At 43.4% G+C, this 16,014-nt stretch overlaps 1 protein-coding gene across 1 annotated transcript in view; it reads left to right on the top strand.

Annotated features, from left to right (window-relative positions):
- Nucleotides 1-16,014, top strand: part of LOC115555039 (complement factor H) — a 279,134-nt gene that overhangs the window by 233,266 nt on the left and 29,854 nt on the right. Inside the window, exon 14 of the mRNA XM_030371718.1 lies at nt 7,935-8,120. Within this exon, the coding sequence (XP_030227578.1) occupies nt 7,935-8,120 (186 nt within the window). The remainder of the gene's footprint in view (nt 1-7,934; nt 8,121-16,014) is intronic.

The following is a 16,014-nucleotide window of genomic DNA, read 5'->3' as shown; positions in this document are numbered from 1 at the left end:
ACATGTAACAACATCTGATGAGTACCCTGTTCCAGGATAAATGCTAATAAAGTGATTTTAGAGAGGTTTTAGTACAGGTAGGTCCAGACGGACTAAATGGTGCCATTTGGGCACTTTTGGGCACAATCAGTGCCATTTGACCTTTCTAAGGTACCAGACTGTAAAACTAATTTTATTTCACTGACATATCACTATAGGTATTCATTCCATCCAAATTCAACAGTTTTGACTTGTTTTGAAAATTCACCCAGACCTCTATATATTTTCCCAGTCAAAGAAAACCACACAATCGAAATGAAGTTTGACTCCAACTGGAGCAGATATATTTGAGAACAACATATAATAAAACCAAACTGTAAAAACAAAGGTAAAAACACAGCTAAAAACTACAATCACTAGGGATAAAGATATACATATATATATAAACAGAGGTGGGGGGGCTGACGCTGGAGCAGGAGCAGTCGATGAAGGTGGCTCATAATCAGCATCATCATCACTGTGGAACCCAAGAGGAAGAAAGAAAAGAATGTAACTTCAAACAGACAAGTAACAATATGTTTGGGTAAACAAGACCTGTACTGGGGAAGTCAACTAACAATCCAGTTTGCACCAGTTTGAGTGAGTGCATTTACTAAATTCATTGCAGGATAATAAATCAAATCCAAGTTTATTTATCACTTGCACAGCAAACCATATGCTTGGTTTGATAGGTCCTCTCAACAATGCAAAAGGAATAAAGAGAAGAAAGGATAGAGATAGTATCAAATAAACTATGTACAAAATATTGATAATGATAATTGATGCAAATAATATCATAAATAGCAGGGGCTCCTCCCTCCAGAAAAAGGCTGGGCCCCCTCCAAACCACCCCGCCCCAAACCCTGAGTCATTTTGTGATGGAAAATATGTATGGAAAAAAATATGTTTTCAATAATAATATGTTGAGTAACACGGGAAAAATCAGACGGGTGACCAAGTTATGGAGTTAGCAACTCTCGTGCCCCATGGTCCGCACAACCCTGAGAGTCGCCTTTTATTTAAACACACCACACACACACATTTCACACACAATATGCCGCCGACCCTCCCTCGATGGCGACCACGGCCGAGATTGCCGCAATAACATAATAATATCTATATATCTATATGAAGACATCGGACTGACTTATATGCAGCACTCGAGTTTGAGGGGGGATGGCATCCCCCTTTGGAATTAAAATGATCAAAATCATCCCCCTTCTGAAACAGCCATCCCCCCTTCCCATCCCCTGTTATTGTATCAATTAATGTGGAAATATTACCGCTATTTCATTATAGCGGTTTCCTTTTTCAATTCGGCGCAGCAACGTTACTTTTCCCAGGGACAGATTTGACAGCGATACTGCATTCTCGGGCAGTATGCTATTGCGCAAGCACACAGGCGTACTTGCGCAATAGTGCCTTCACAAGCTCTCATTCCACACCGTACAAGACCGACACTAGTAGCGTGAAGCTGCCTCTGCATCTCAGACATCGCTTCCGCAAGCAACTCTGTCCCCTTTTCTGCCTTTCATTCCAACCCCTGAGCAACGCTAATCTCCGAATGCATTTTTGAAAAAAAGAACAAGCAATGTTTTTAAAATTCTTAAATGTGATGCATGCCTCAGAATCGTGTGATGCGTCCAATCAGCTGCGTTTTTGGGGATAAAATAAGAGCGATGACATGACAGCAGTCATCGCTCTTATTTTATCATTATCATTATATCATATCATCATTATAATATAATAATAATAATAATAATTATCTCACCGTTGGTCTCCCAACATATGCGCTGTCATCAGCACAAATGATCTGTCCCTAAAAGTTAAAATCCACCATCCCCCCTGGCTTTTTTTTACAACTCGACCAATGCTTATATGTAACAAAACTGAACTAGGAAATCATATTTTTCAATTCCGTAAATTATGATGACCATTTCTGCTTGTTTAATTGATAGTGTGGTATTATTTGTTATTGTTTTTTGCGTCTAAATGTATTAGCACCTGCTATATATATGATATAGCTCTATTTAATAATTTGGGTAGTATAAAAGCTAGGAATACATAATGTTAGGGCACACTTGTTGGTTAGTCTTAGTAATCACACTCATTGGGAATTGGTAGAATTGGCATTGATGGACACGCGAGAGGTAATTGGAGTCAGTAACAAAAGGAAGGTACCATGTCGCTGACAACACGATATACACTATATGAACCCCCCCCCCACACACACACACACACACACACACACACACACACACACAACTTTTATTAGCAATATAATAATGACAAGGTTATAAGATGCAAGAAATGCGCTAAACTATTAGGTTGTAACCATTGCGAAAAAGTTCGTAATGGGTTTTGGGATGAGTGTTTCCTTCACTCGTTCAAAAATATTACGTATAAAGTCTTGTACCCTTGCTTTTTATTAACTTTTCCCCAAAAATAATTGCTTACGACTACCTTGACGAATGATTAGCTTTATGTTTATTTTACAGGTCTCATGGCATGCTACTTTATGAATGCTTACATAGAGCTGTTAGTTGGCCCCTAATACAGTACTTGAAGACGTTCAAGAAATTCAGCCTTGGTGCAGAATTACAGCCACTACAAGCCAGTCCCACAATGAGCTTTCCACAAACTTGCCGTTTTTTAGAGGCGGGTCAAGGTGGAGGTTGGGGGTGTGGCCCTAAGCAGCTAGCGGCCACGGTACCATGCAGTCATTTTTACAGTGGATGCATCGCAATGGCGAGGCGCACACAGCTTTTTGCTTTGTTCTGTAAATATTCTAGAAAACTCTGGGTGCTCCGGCGGGAGTCCTTGAGCTCTGTATCTAAATATCATATTATACATTGATATCTATATAATATAATATATATTATCACGGCCAAAAGCTGCGCGCGGCGGTGGTGCCTCACGGTGGTGGGCAGCGGGGCTCCGGCAGGAGACAATCGCGGGCAACAATCACTTTCTCCTCCATGTCGCAGTTCATGTACTTCAGGGAGTTAATTTCCCCCGAAATCCTTCTCATCCATGGCTGAGATAACGCCCACAACGAGTCTTGTTGTGGAAATACCAGAGACGTTAAAGAACCCGATGTTTTAAGCCCAACACACACCAGCGCCGAAGCGGCGCGGCGAAAAGAACGTCCACATTATTTTGGAAGTGCTAGCCCACACCGGCGGCGGCTAGTTCGCTTGGCGGTGCACTGCCCCACTAGGCTTCACACCACTGTTCTAATCCCTAGCGTCGCCGCCCCCTGTTTGGTACATCCCGGTTTGTTGATCTTCTTCTTTCAAAAAATATCACAACGGTGCTGCAGCGCGCCGCTTCCTATTGGTGCTAGGGGCGACAAATGATGCTCGTTAAATGCGCACCAAGCCCAAAGTCCAACACACACCGGCGTGAAGCGGCGCGTCAAAAAGAACGCCTCCATTATTTCGGACGTACTAGCCCACACCGGCGGCGGCTAGACACACGCAAAGGGACGGCAATTGACACTCGTGAAATGCGCACCGAGGCGCTTCGGCGCCGGTGTGTGGCCGGCTTTAAGCGGCATAACACCAACAGCAGAACAGTTATCCAAATAACAAAGAAGTGTACAACACTTGCTTTGCAGTGTGTGTATTCACACACACACACATGTGGCGCTCGCACGGTCGTAGCTCATTGGGCAAAGCAGAGAAAGGGGAGGTAACATGTACCCGTATGACGACATACAGGGAAAAATTCCAAATCGGCGCGTCTGAGATTAGATTTTTCAAAGGCAGAGCAGGATAGCTAGTGCTCGTTTTACACTTACCACCAATTCTAGCTACTGGGGGACCATAGGCAGGCTAGGGAAACTCATATTATTGTTAGAAAACCTCATAAAGTGAAATTGTCATGCCATGGGACCGTTAAGAACTAAATCTGTGGTGATAAGATGGTCATCAAGCAGTGGAAAGCTGTTTCTTATCGCTACTTAACTTTACACTACATATTGTGTCGTGCCCACTGTAGGAAACATCAACTTAACCACTTAGTCTTCGGGCAATTTTTGCCATTTTTTTAGTTTTTGCACTGCACCTACTCTAGAGCACTGCTCCTTCATAGTATGACCTCTAATCACATGCTTGGTCTCTTTGGAAAGCTGAGAACCTTTAGAATTGTATGACATTATCAGAAAAACTGTATCATGTACTGACACAGTGCTGGGAAGGCTACAATATTGTTTTTCCTTCCAGCCGGTTACACACACCTCTAAAACCAAGCTGATTGTAGTACACTGGGTAACACCATATCCATTGGAAACACTACTGAGCCCTAGCCCTAGTTATTGTGATGCTGTGTGTAAAAGCAGATCAACAAAGCATAAAAGATGAAGTCTCCAGCTCCTTTTATGTAATGATATGTCCATTCGTTTTGGTCAGGGTCCTTTTTGAGACTCCAAAAAAGGCCTTTGGCTACCCAAAATGCTTACTGTAAACAAAACTGAACCCAAACATGTAGAAGCATAATCTTGGTATCAAAAAGATTGAAAGGTTACCCACTGGGCTTTCTTGTGAACCATTTAGATGGCATACAAGATGTTCCATATAATGAGACAGGCAACATCACACAAATCAATTTTGCTATTCCGCCTATGCAATTTTGACAAAGAAAAAGCTCAAACAAAGTGTTTTCGCAATTAATTCTACTTAAAAAGTGCAAACTGCAATGGTATGAAACACCAAAACTGAAATAGTCAAAATACTATAAATCATGTACAAATACAAAAAAAAGTTAAATTACAATAACAATGTACAAATAAACAAAAATAACGATTTACATGATTCCCTCCCTCCCTCTGCTTTCTTTTCCGGGCGTTTAGCCATCTTTCAAAATGTTCATTAAACCAAACCCACAAAAATAAATAAAATATATAACCGCAAGCGGTGATTAACGGGATCCGAGTCAAGAACACACTGATGGAAGATATATAAATATGACATATAATTATGAATGAAAGATGTTGATGTTTCCCTTAATGCCATACTGTGCCTTGGCCTTCAGGTGACTGGGCTGCAGTGCAATGAAAAAGAGTGTTTTGGTCCCTACTCAAAGCATACCGAATCGAGGCTTGTGCCTCGATTCGGTGACGTTCAAAGCACGTCTATCCTCAGAGAGAGTGGAAGCCTTTCAGGCTTGTCTGGCACTTTTTTGCAGGGGGACGATGTTGAAGTTCAGAACGTGCCTCAGACTATTGGGTCTGACGGCGTCGGCGCTGGTAGTAGTCCCACTTGGCCGCCTCCATATGAGGCCGGTTCAGCGATGGGTTGCATCACTCAAACTGAACCCGACGTGCACATGCCATGTCCATCGCCGAGTTTTGATCTCCATGGCTTGCGTCTTGGCGCTGCGCCCTTGGGGACGCACGTCCTTTTTAACTACAGGCATTACCATGGGAACTATCCTGGCAAGGAAGGTCCTTTAGACGGATGCCTTTCGGGCGGGCTGGGGAGCCGTATACGAGGGCAGAACAATAAATGGCATGTGGAGTTCACATATGCAGTTTGTTCACATAAACTGCCTGGAACTTCAATCGGTGTCACTGGCGCTGAAACATTTTCTTCCCTTTCTGAAAGGGCAACATGTTCTAGTCAGGACGGACAACACCACGGTGGTGGCGTATATAAACCGTCAGGGGGAGTAATGCACACGTTGGCACACAGACTGACCATGTGGGGCAACACCCACCTGTTGTCGCTGAGAGCAACACACGTGCCAGGCGCGCGGAACTGGGGAGCAGATTTAATGTCCAGGGGCGACCCTCGTTATGAGGACTGGAAACTCCACATCGTGGTCGCGAACCAGATATGGGAGAGATACGGTAGAGGGGACGTCGATCTCTTTGCATCAGAAGAGAACACTCAGTGCCCTCTGTTCTATTCCCTAACCGGTAGGAGCGCCCCGATGGGGCTGGATGCTTTGGCATACGAGTGGCCGCTCATCCTCCTGTACGCTTTTCCCCATTAGAACTGATCATTCCTACTCTCGCCAGAGTGTGAGAGAAGGGTCATGCGCTGATCCTTATAGCCCCCCGTTGGCCGGGGAAATATTGGTTGGAGGAAATAGTCCAGTTGCTGTGCAGCCAGCCTTTGGCTCTGCCTCCTGACGCAAGCGCATGGGGAAATCTTCAATCCTCATCCGGAGCACATGGCTCTTTGGGCCTGGCCCGTGAGAGGATGTACCGACGGCTGGACTCCCATGGAATGTCATTACGACTATCCAGGGGGCCAGGGCTTCCTCTACACGTTACGCATATGACGGGAGTCATATGTGGAGTCGCGGAGCTTGGCTGCTCAGTGGGGTTTATCTACAGTGCTTGATGCACTGTCACGCCCACCGTTTGAGCCCTTACAACAGGTAGAGCTTAAGACGCTCTCGTTCAAGGCGGCTTTGTTGCTCGCGTTGGCCTCGGCTAAACACGCAAGTGACATCCATGCGCTGCCGGTTAGCCCGGCATGTAAGCAGTTTTTGCGGGGTAACTCAAAGGTTTTTTTAAAGCCGAATCCTGCGTTTGTTCCCAAGGTATTCGACTCTGCTTTGTCATACCGCCCTATTGACCTGTTGGCTTTCCATTTTCCTCCTTTCTCGTACCAGAAGCAGGAGCAGCTGAATGCGCTCTGCCCGGTGTGGGGTTTACGCGTCTATGTTGATAGGACGGCTGGATTCAGGAAATTGGAGCAGCTGTTTGTATCATGTGCTACGTCACACCTGGGGAAGCCTCTCTCGAAGCAGCGTTTATCAAACTGGATCGTGGGGGCTATAGCCATGGCCTATAATAGCGTGGGTTTGGAACCCCCTGTCGGCCTGCGTGCACATTCGACTCTCGGCATGTCCGCATCATGGGCACTGTTTCAGGGGGTCTCATTGGAAGAGATATGTGCGGCTGCCTGCTGGGCGACGCCTCACACTTTCACTAGATTCTACAGGTTGGATGTTACTGCGCCTAATCTGTCTCACACTGTCTTGAGCGTTGGATCAGTGAACATGCCTGTTTGATGGGTTTGCACTGGTACTTCTTTGTCAATACGGGAGTTACCATATCCCATAGTGAGATACTGAGCGAATATTGAAAGAAAACTTAAGGTTAAGAAATTAACCAAGGTTTTCTGATATATGAGTGAGGTTACGTATCAATCTCACCAGACCACCCTCCTTGCCCGGAGCGAGGACGTCATGAAGCAGACGTCCCCTACAAGCAGACATCATGTCTGTTGGCCAGTCACGACTGGCGTAGTGTAAAATTGCTTCTGGCGGACAGCGCAAGGGGCGTGTCCCATAGTGAGATACCTCACTCATGTATCAGAAAACCTTGGTTAATTTCTTAACCTTAAGATACCATGAATCAGACGACAATAGCGGAATACAAACCCTAAATCGCAGTTTTCTACAAAAAAACATTGCAGTGTTGCAGGTTTTCTATTTTTCGGCTGCTTTGTATAAGATGGCTCGTGCATATACACAATGTAATTAGACTAAAATAATATTGATATTCGAATTCGGTGGACTCTTATGAACATTTCAATACCCAACATGAAGTATCAACTCATTGCTAAGGACATCCACAACGACGATAAAATAAGAATGCACCAAGGGAGGGGGAGGGTGAGGGGGGCTATTTTGACCTAAGACACTAGGATATATTCGATATATATTCGCTAAACATATTATTTCACCGAATGCTTGACATTTATTGACATTCCTGCGATTCTAAGCTTTCAAACTGTGCATGACATGACTATATCACTCAACCTTATGATGCCGAAAATTGACCCAGCATGTTGGGGGGAAGGGGTGGTATAACTAAAACATGCCTGCCGGCGGGATTTGACGATTAAGTGGATGACTCACTGTGAAGCTTATTATATGTTGTCCCTCTCTCTGTATAGATAGAGGTAGCGAAATAACTTGTGGGGATCCGCCGTCGCTCCCTGATGGAAAAATCTGTGGAAATTTTAAGGCACCCCACAAGCAATGGGATAAAGTGAGATACGCTTGTGGAATTAACTTCACCATTAAGGGAAACGTCAAGACCTGTGAGAACGGACAATGGACCGGAGAGACTAGATGTCTTGGTGAGTATTCTCTGAACCTTTAAGTCAAATTGAGGTCAATGTTACGATGCTGTCCAGTCATAGTTGTTACCTGAACACACACAGCATTGATAATTTTCAACTGCAATAATACCTAGAACGATGATTTCAGTTAGAAGTCGAGTACCCCGCAGGATGAGTTTTTATAAATAATAAGATTCTAAATGCTAATTTCTGATTACTTTAAGGAATAATCTGGTGCCATTCACAAGCTCAAATAATGAAAAGATTGAGCCAAATAAAGTTCAAAGATTTATGTTTATGATACTTAAAGTGATACTTCAACGGTGGAGATATGAAGGTTATTTTAAGTAAATAATTCAATGTATATGTATGTTAAAAAAAAAGAAATCGGTTCATCCTAGCCTGAGAAAAGGCAGAAAGTGGCTCAAAAGTAAGGAATCCTCCAACTACCACAGTGCATTGCGCCTGCTGCACCGCCCGCCTGTTTTCCGTTTGGAGGGGGGAAGGATCCATGGTCCCTAGTGCGAGTAGTAGCGCGAGCAAACTTATCCCCGTAAACGTATATGTAAACATATCCCTGTGATACGTTGACTAGTTTCGACTTCTGCCCTAGTTTTTTCAAAGGCACCATTTGTATATTACTGTACAGCATAAAAACATTTGCTAATTACAGTAGCTCAGCATGTCAAGTATTTGTACTCAACGTATATCCCCAGTTGAAATAAGTGTTGATCTTATACAGTAGGCCTAATTTAGTATAACAGCACTTGGGTTAGTAAACAAATCACAAAACCAACATGAATGTGAAGTTTTATTCATGAAAAAAATTTATTTAAAAAAATAAAACGTGTAGGGTGTGTTTGCTAGAGTCAAAATAATCACAGGTCATCTTGAGCATCTACTGTCTCCTGGTAGCCATGGTACTGCCCATCTTGGGGTGGGTAATTAGCTCTGATGGCCTGGACAACACAGGAAGCCGATACCTTGAGTAGCCTATACAGCATTACACAGACTTCAAAACAATGTAACGTGGCCTATGCTATGCCAATAAGATCGGCTACTTCCAGATAACTGCATTGTCATATTCCCCGGGACTCAAAACTTTTGTAGCCAATGTGTTGGTAAAAAAACAAACACGTACTCTATGCTCAGGCATCTGTTTCTCCCGGCGGACTTTGGCTGGCGTTTCCAGTTCACTTTCTGGGTCCGGAAATATGTATCCAATACCCAACTGTTCAGATGAGGCGTAAAGCCTGGGTGAGATGTTACACAAATGGCCCCGTCCTCGCCAGATTCAGCCATTTTTTCTAGAAGAAACTGGCACAGGGACTCTGTGTTAGGCGAACAGAGCAAACCGGCGCGCTCCGGCTCCTCGTCCTCGGCAGCCCAGCTGCAGCCGCAGTAGCCTCCTCCTCTATTTGTGTCAATTCTTCCTGGCCGTATTCAGGCTCGTACTAATAGCCCTGAATGTCCAAATCCAAATTTGTTCTCTAGCTAAGTGGTGAAGAAACATGGCAGACATTGTGTTAACATATCGCTCCCGCCTGCCCCCCCCTCATTGCTTATTGGTGGGGTCACAAATTTGCGGAATCAGTGGTTTGTAGTCCTCGGCCCTTCTAGCAGGCAAGCAAAGTTCTCCAGAGATGACGTGAAACGCGTAATTTTACGTAATCTCGGGAGAAAATTGGATCAGGAAAGCTGGACCAATAGCGATATTACAATGATAGAATGCCGGTTCCGAATGGGTGAAGTATCCCTTTAAGATGTAATTAGTAGCCTAAATAAATAATAATGGCGGTTTGTAAGGTAGTTTATGATACCATTATTTACATTAAAAATTAATTTAAAAGTAAGGTAATCTCTATTATAGCCAGCAGTAATACAACCTTCATCACTTGATGTACATCTAACCGGGGGCTGGCATAGAGTCTAGCGGCGACTACAGTTATAATAATAATAATAATACATTTAATTTAGAGGCGCCTTTCAAGACACCCAAGGTCACCTTACAGAGCATATAGTCATCATTCAAAACTATGTAAAACAGACTGGGAATAAAAGGAAAACAGAGGTTAAACATTAAGAATAATAATAATTAATAACACTCGAAGACGCCTAAAGTGAAGGGGGACCTCACTAACCACCACCAATATGTAGCACCCACTTGGGTGATGCACGGCAGCCAATCGGTGCCAGAACGCTCACTACACACCAGCTTGAGGTGGAGAGTTAGGGATGAGGTGGAGAGTGAGGGAAAAGAACATTTAACACTATCGATCCCATTTAAACAATATCGACCACATGTAAACACTATCGACCACATTTAAACACTATGGACCACATGTAACCCTATCGACCACATGTAAACACTATCGCCCACATTTAAACACTATCACCCACATTTAAACACTATGGACCACACGTAAACCCTATCGACCACATTTAAACACTATCGCCCACATTTAAACACTATGGACCACATTTAAACACTATGGACCACATTTAAACCCTATCGACCACATGTAAACCCTATCGACCATATATAAACACTATCGACCACATTTAAACATGTAAACCCTATCGACCACATTTGAACCCTATCGACCACATTTAAACACTATCGACCACAATTAAACAATATCGACCACATTTAAACATGTAAACCCTATCGACCACATTTAAACACTATCGACCACATTTAAACACTATCGACCACATTTAAACATGTAAACCCTATCAACCACATTTAAACATGTAAACCCCTCTCGACCATATTCAAACATATTCAAACATATTTAAACACTATCGACCACATTTAAACACTATCGACCATATTTAAACACTATCAACCACATTCAAACCCTATCGACCACATTTAAACCCTATCGACCACATTTAAACCCTATCAACCATATTTAAACACTATCGACCACATTCAAACACTATGGACCACATTTAAACACTATCGCCCACAATTAAACACTATAGACCATATTTAAACACTATCAACCATATTTAAACACTATCCACCACATTTAAACACTATCGACCACATTCAAACACTATCGACCGTATTTAAACACTATCAACCATATTTACACGCTATCGACCACATTCAAATACTATCGACCACATTTAAACCCTATCGCCCACATTTAAACACCATCGCCCACATTTAAACACTATCGCCCACATTTAAACCCTATCGCCCACATTTAAACACTATCGACCACATTTAAACACTATCGACCATATTTAAACACTATCGACCACATGTAAACACTAGCGACCATATTTAAACACTCACACAATTTGATATATATCACTCTATATATACATATAGATATAGATTTGTGCTGATTATATTATTACGATCTATCCTTGTATTTAAATTGCGGATCCCCATAAAGGGTATAAATTGCCATCCCCGTATTGGGTTCCAATAGGTTGACTGACTCTCCGTCCATCCTTCGTATCATCTGCTGTTCCAGCGCCAGACAAACGGCGGTGATACTACCGACGGAAAAAGCCGTTACGTCCCATTGTTTGGAGTGAAAGCAGTTTCTCCCTATCCATATAATATATATATATATAGATCTACACATATAAATAGTTTATAAAATAATTAAAAGTTTACAAAAACACACTTAAATTACTTAAATTACTAAAAACAACGCAACACGCACGGAGCTACTGGATAAGCGGCCTACTCGCGTCGGCGCCATGGCAACAATCTTATGATGTTATATTATATTATTGTTATGTTATAATTATGTTGACAATGCCACCTTGAAAATGTTAAATTCAAAGACAGTTAAGTGTGTTTAGTGTTAAATGAAAACCGGGTTCCCCAAATACGTTTTTTGGGAGATGGAGACCTGAGTTTCCCCCAAAACAATTATATTTACTTAACAAGTAAATACAGGATAAATCAAATCAAACAACAAATAACAGGCGTCATTCATGGAGATGGCTCGCAAGTAAGTGACAACCGTTGACAGGGGGATTCGAGAGGCTACTCACCATTTGCACACCAGGCCTGTAAAACACACACACAAAAATCCAGCAAAATAAGAAGCGGCACATTGGTGGTATGGTGAGCCCTATAATGCAACCCCCTGTAGCCGGCTGGATGCTCCACTTGGCTCTCCCAAACAGACAAAACACGTTATCATCAAATGGGGTTAGTTTTTTGAGGGAAGAAAATATAATGAACAAATGAACAAAAGCAAAATAAAAGGAAATCATGAATAGGCACGGCCTACAGCTTAAACATGGCATTATTATTGGTGTGATTCAGATGACTCGGACACCAGCCTTCCGAGCTGCAAGTGGGGAAATCTCCCAGCTTTCTTGCGGCATTCCATGGAGGCACGGCCCCAATTTGGTCGGGCCCCCTCGGAATTCTGAGAGTATACCGAGTTCAGTTATGACGCTCTCAACAAATATGGCTGTGCCCGTGAAGAGATTTATTTTCTATGTATTTGTAGCTAGGGCTGGGAATAGATCCGAATTTCCTGGATCGATCCGATTCCGATTCATTAGGTCACGATCCGATTCGATCCACAATTCGATCCGATCGATATCGATCTATTTACAGACATAATGCAAATAAATACTGTCCCATAGACAAAACAGCTCCATGTGTTTGTGATTGTATCTGTGTACGCGTAAGAGGGACACAGAGAGAGAAGAGTCAAGAATCAAGTATTTATTTTAGACAAAAATCCAAGTATTATTTGAAATTTAAGTAACCCATGGCAGAATTAAAACAATGACCAGAACTAAACAACAATGACAAATAAAATATAAATAAATTAAAATTAAGTGGCCCTCTATATTAGAAACTACAAGCAACCCCTGTACCCAGTCTTTGACAACCAGAGACTTGTGAAATGCCATACAGGGTTGAGGAGAGAGAGAGAGAGAGAGAGAGAGAGAGAGAGAGAAGAGAGGACGAGAGAGAGGAGAGAGAGAGAGAGAGAGAGAGAGAGAGAGAGAGAGGCCTGCCTTGGGCTGAATGTATGTAAAAGTGTGCTAGATGGTAATAACATAGGCCTACCCATGGCAGGAGTAAAACAATAGACAGGAACTAACCAACCAGCTCAGCCACAAGAACAAAGTGAAAAAATTATGCTTGACTGAGAAGAGTCCTAGTCTTCAGGAATTGTGTAATTTTTCTGGAGAAAAAGGAGCTGGTCAACATGCTGTGGAGTGAGGCAGCTCCTTTGAGCACTAACAATGTCTCCAGCTGTTGAGAAAACTCGTTCAGATGGGACACTGGTCCCAGGTATGCAAAGATATTGCTTTGCAAGGCCTGCCAAAAGAGGGAAATCCTCTGCATGCACCTGCCACCATGTCAGTGGATTTTGTGAAAGAGGAATAGCTGGCACTTTCCTGTAGGTGGCGATCTCTTCCTCTGCCCTTTCAGTTGTTGTTTTCTTCTGTAGTGGAGTTGGTGGTGTGTACGCCGACCCCAGTAAAGCCATCAGAGCAGAGTCTTTGGGCCTCTTTGGCTGAGTTGGTGCAGGTGCAGGTGCAGGTGCAGCCACATCCATTGAACCATGGGTGTTCGCTTGCTCTGGTGTAGTGTTCTGATGCAGAATAATATTACAAAAGAAAATAATACACAAATTAACCTGAATTCAGTCTTTTGCAGCGCAATTAAGAAAAAATAGTCTAAATATTCAAATGGGCAAACTATATAATCTGCAAACTTACATCGGTTGATGGGTTTGGATGAGCAGCTTCAGAGGTCAATTTCAAGAAGACAGCATCACGTGCCTCATCAGACAGGAACGGTAGGGTCTTGAAACGTGGATCCAAGGATAATGCTACACACAAGGTCTCCTTCAGGCCTTCATATCTATATAGAGGAACATATATCACTTTAGATAGATAGCAGGGTAGGTCTACAGTAAATGCAGGAACAGTCATGCAAACACTATTATGAATAGTACAGTTTTAAAAAATCACTGCTCTATTCTATGAGAAGATGAGAACAAAATCAGAGACAAATCTATTTAAAAACTACATATGCATTTCAGTGCTGCGTACTACTACACAGCCATGTTTCCCGAAGCTCCGCTAGGCATTGGAAAAAACTACTTAATTCATCGTTCAGATCTACTTTATCTTATTTTATTTACCTAACAGTATATAGTTTGTTTCCGTCGTCCTCAATCGCTCGATTCAACAATACATTTTGGCACTTTTTACTCCCGGATCAGACCGCAGAAAAAGCCTTGGACTTTCCTATCGCCAACATGCCTCCGCATTCGAATATCTCAGGCACGGAGACTGGGAAATGCACAGACTGCGCCAAACTGGAAAAGACATTGGCTTTAATTGAAACGAGACTAGCAGCAGTAGAAAAATGCAAAGGACTCCTAGGATACAGTGCCGATGGGTGAGTTTGCTGAGCTCACTCAGATACAGCAAGATGACCAAAGCTACACTGTATCCTTCCCGAAGCTGGACAAGAGAGAGATAGTTCCAGCTGCGTCTCACTGGCACAGAGTCGGCGCTAAGCCAAAGCAACATACCAAAGTGAATCAACAAGTTCACTCAACACCGAATGCTAAGCTACCCAAAGCTAAAGTTACATGTATCAGCCGGATTAGCCCGTCACTGAAATTAACCCTGCCACTGAAGAACCGGTTCCTGCCATTTCAAGAGTCCACGAACGCGCCTGCCACCGATGCACCCCTGAGCCCCGAGATGCGTCCGGACGGACAGTGCGGACAGAGACGGAACAATCAGTCGCCACGGAGGCGGGCTGCGTATGTGTCTGCCACCGTCCAACAAGGGCCCATCTCAGAGACAGATGAACCAGACACTCTGATTATAGGAGACTCAACTATCAAGGATATAACCGGTAAGAAGATCAAAACATGCATCTTCCCATATGGAATGGTTAGTGATATCAACCATAAACTAGCCAAAATCATATTGGAAAACCCCAAAATCTCACAGATTATTGTGCATGCAGGATTTAATGATATTCAAAGAGAACAGTCAGAACTTCTGAAGAGGGATTACACTGATCTATTGGATACACTGGACAAATACACATCAAGTCTTCATCAGTGGACCCATACCAACAGTTGACAGGGGAATAAACAGATTCAGTCATCTACTTGCACTGAATACATGACTTTCCAGAGTCTGCAATGAAAGAGGAAGGGACTTTATTGACAATTTCAACTTATTCTGGGGGCGCAAATATCTTTTCAGAGCAGATGGCCTACACACAAACAGGTTAGGCTCAAAACTGTTGAGGGACAATCTTCTCTTCTCGCTTTACGCACAGGCCACAATCTTGCCATGGTCTGACGCACAGGCCACAATCAGAGCACAGGTTGAGAAGAAGCGAGACTACAGCCTCCCCCACACAACTACTCTGCCCCTATCTGACACACAGATAGCAGACAGCCCACAGACCTTGAAGAGAGACAACAGCCCGCCTGACGCCATCAACACTGTGCCCTCCCCCATCGCTGATGCTGGCTTGGCGAGGAACGGCCACCCCCCTCCTCTGCATTCCCCCATCGACGATGACCTCCAGCCTCATCTCTCCCATAGCCACAACAACAACTCCAGCTCCGATGTCTCCCTTTGCGATTTTCCAGCCGAATTTAAGAAACTGGAATATGCTGGCATCAAACTTGCATCTGTGTCAATGATAGCATCGCCACGTCATGGCCGCAGGCTGCTAACACCCAGGAGGATGGCGCCCCACCCCCACCACCGTACTGATAGTAGTCCTGAGTATTACTGAGACAAAAAAGGGTTCAGCCGTAGACATAGTATAAAGGAAGTTTCTCATAATCTGCTGAACCCAAGGTTGCCTACGTCAAAGCAGGGCAACTTTCGCATTCATGCTGTAACCACTAAGAGTAAACAAAAGGAA

Source organism: Gadus morhua, chromosome 12 (assembly GCF_902167405.1).
Source record: "Gadus morhua chromosome 12, gadMor3.0, whole genome shotgun sequence".
NCBI classification, from domain to species: Eukaryota; Metazoa; Chordata; class Actinopteri; order Gadiformes; family Gadidae; genus Gadus; species Gadus morhua.
The sequence above is the reverse complement of the archived record's forward strand: the minus strand, read 5'-3'. Positions and strand labels throughout refer to the sequence as shown.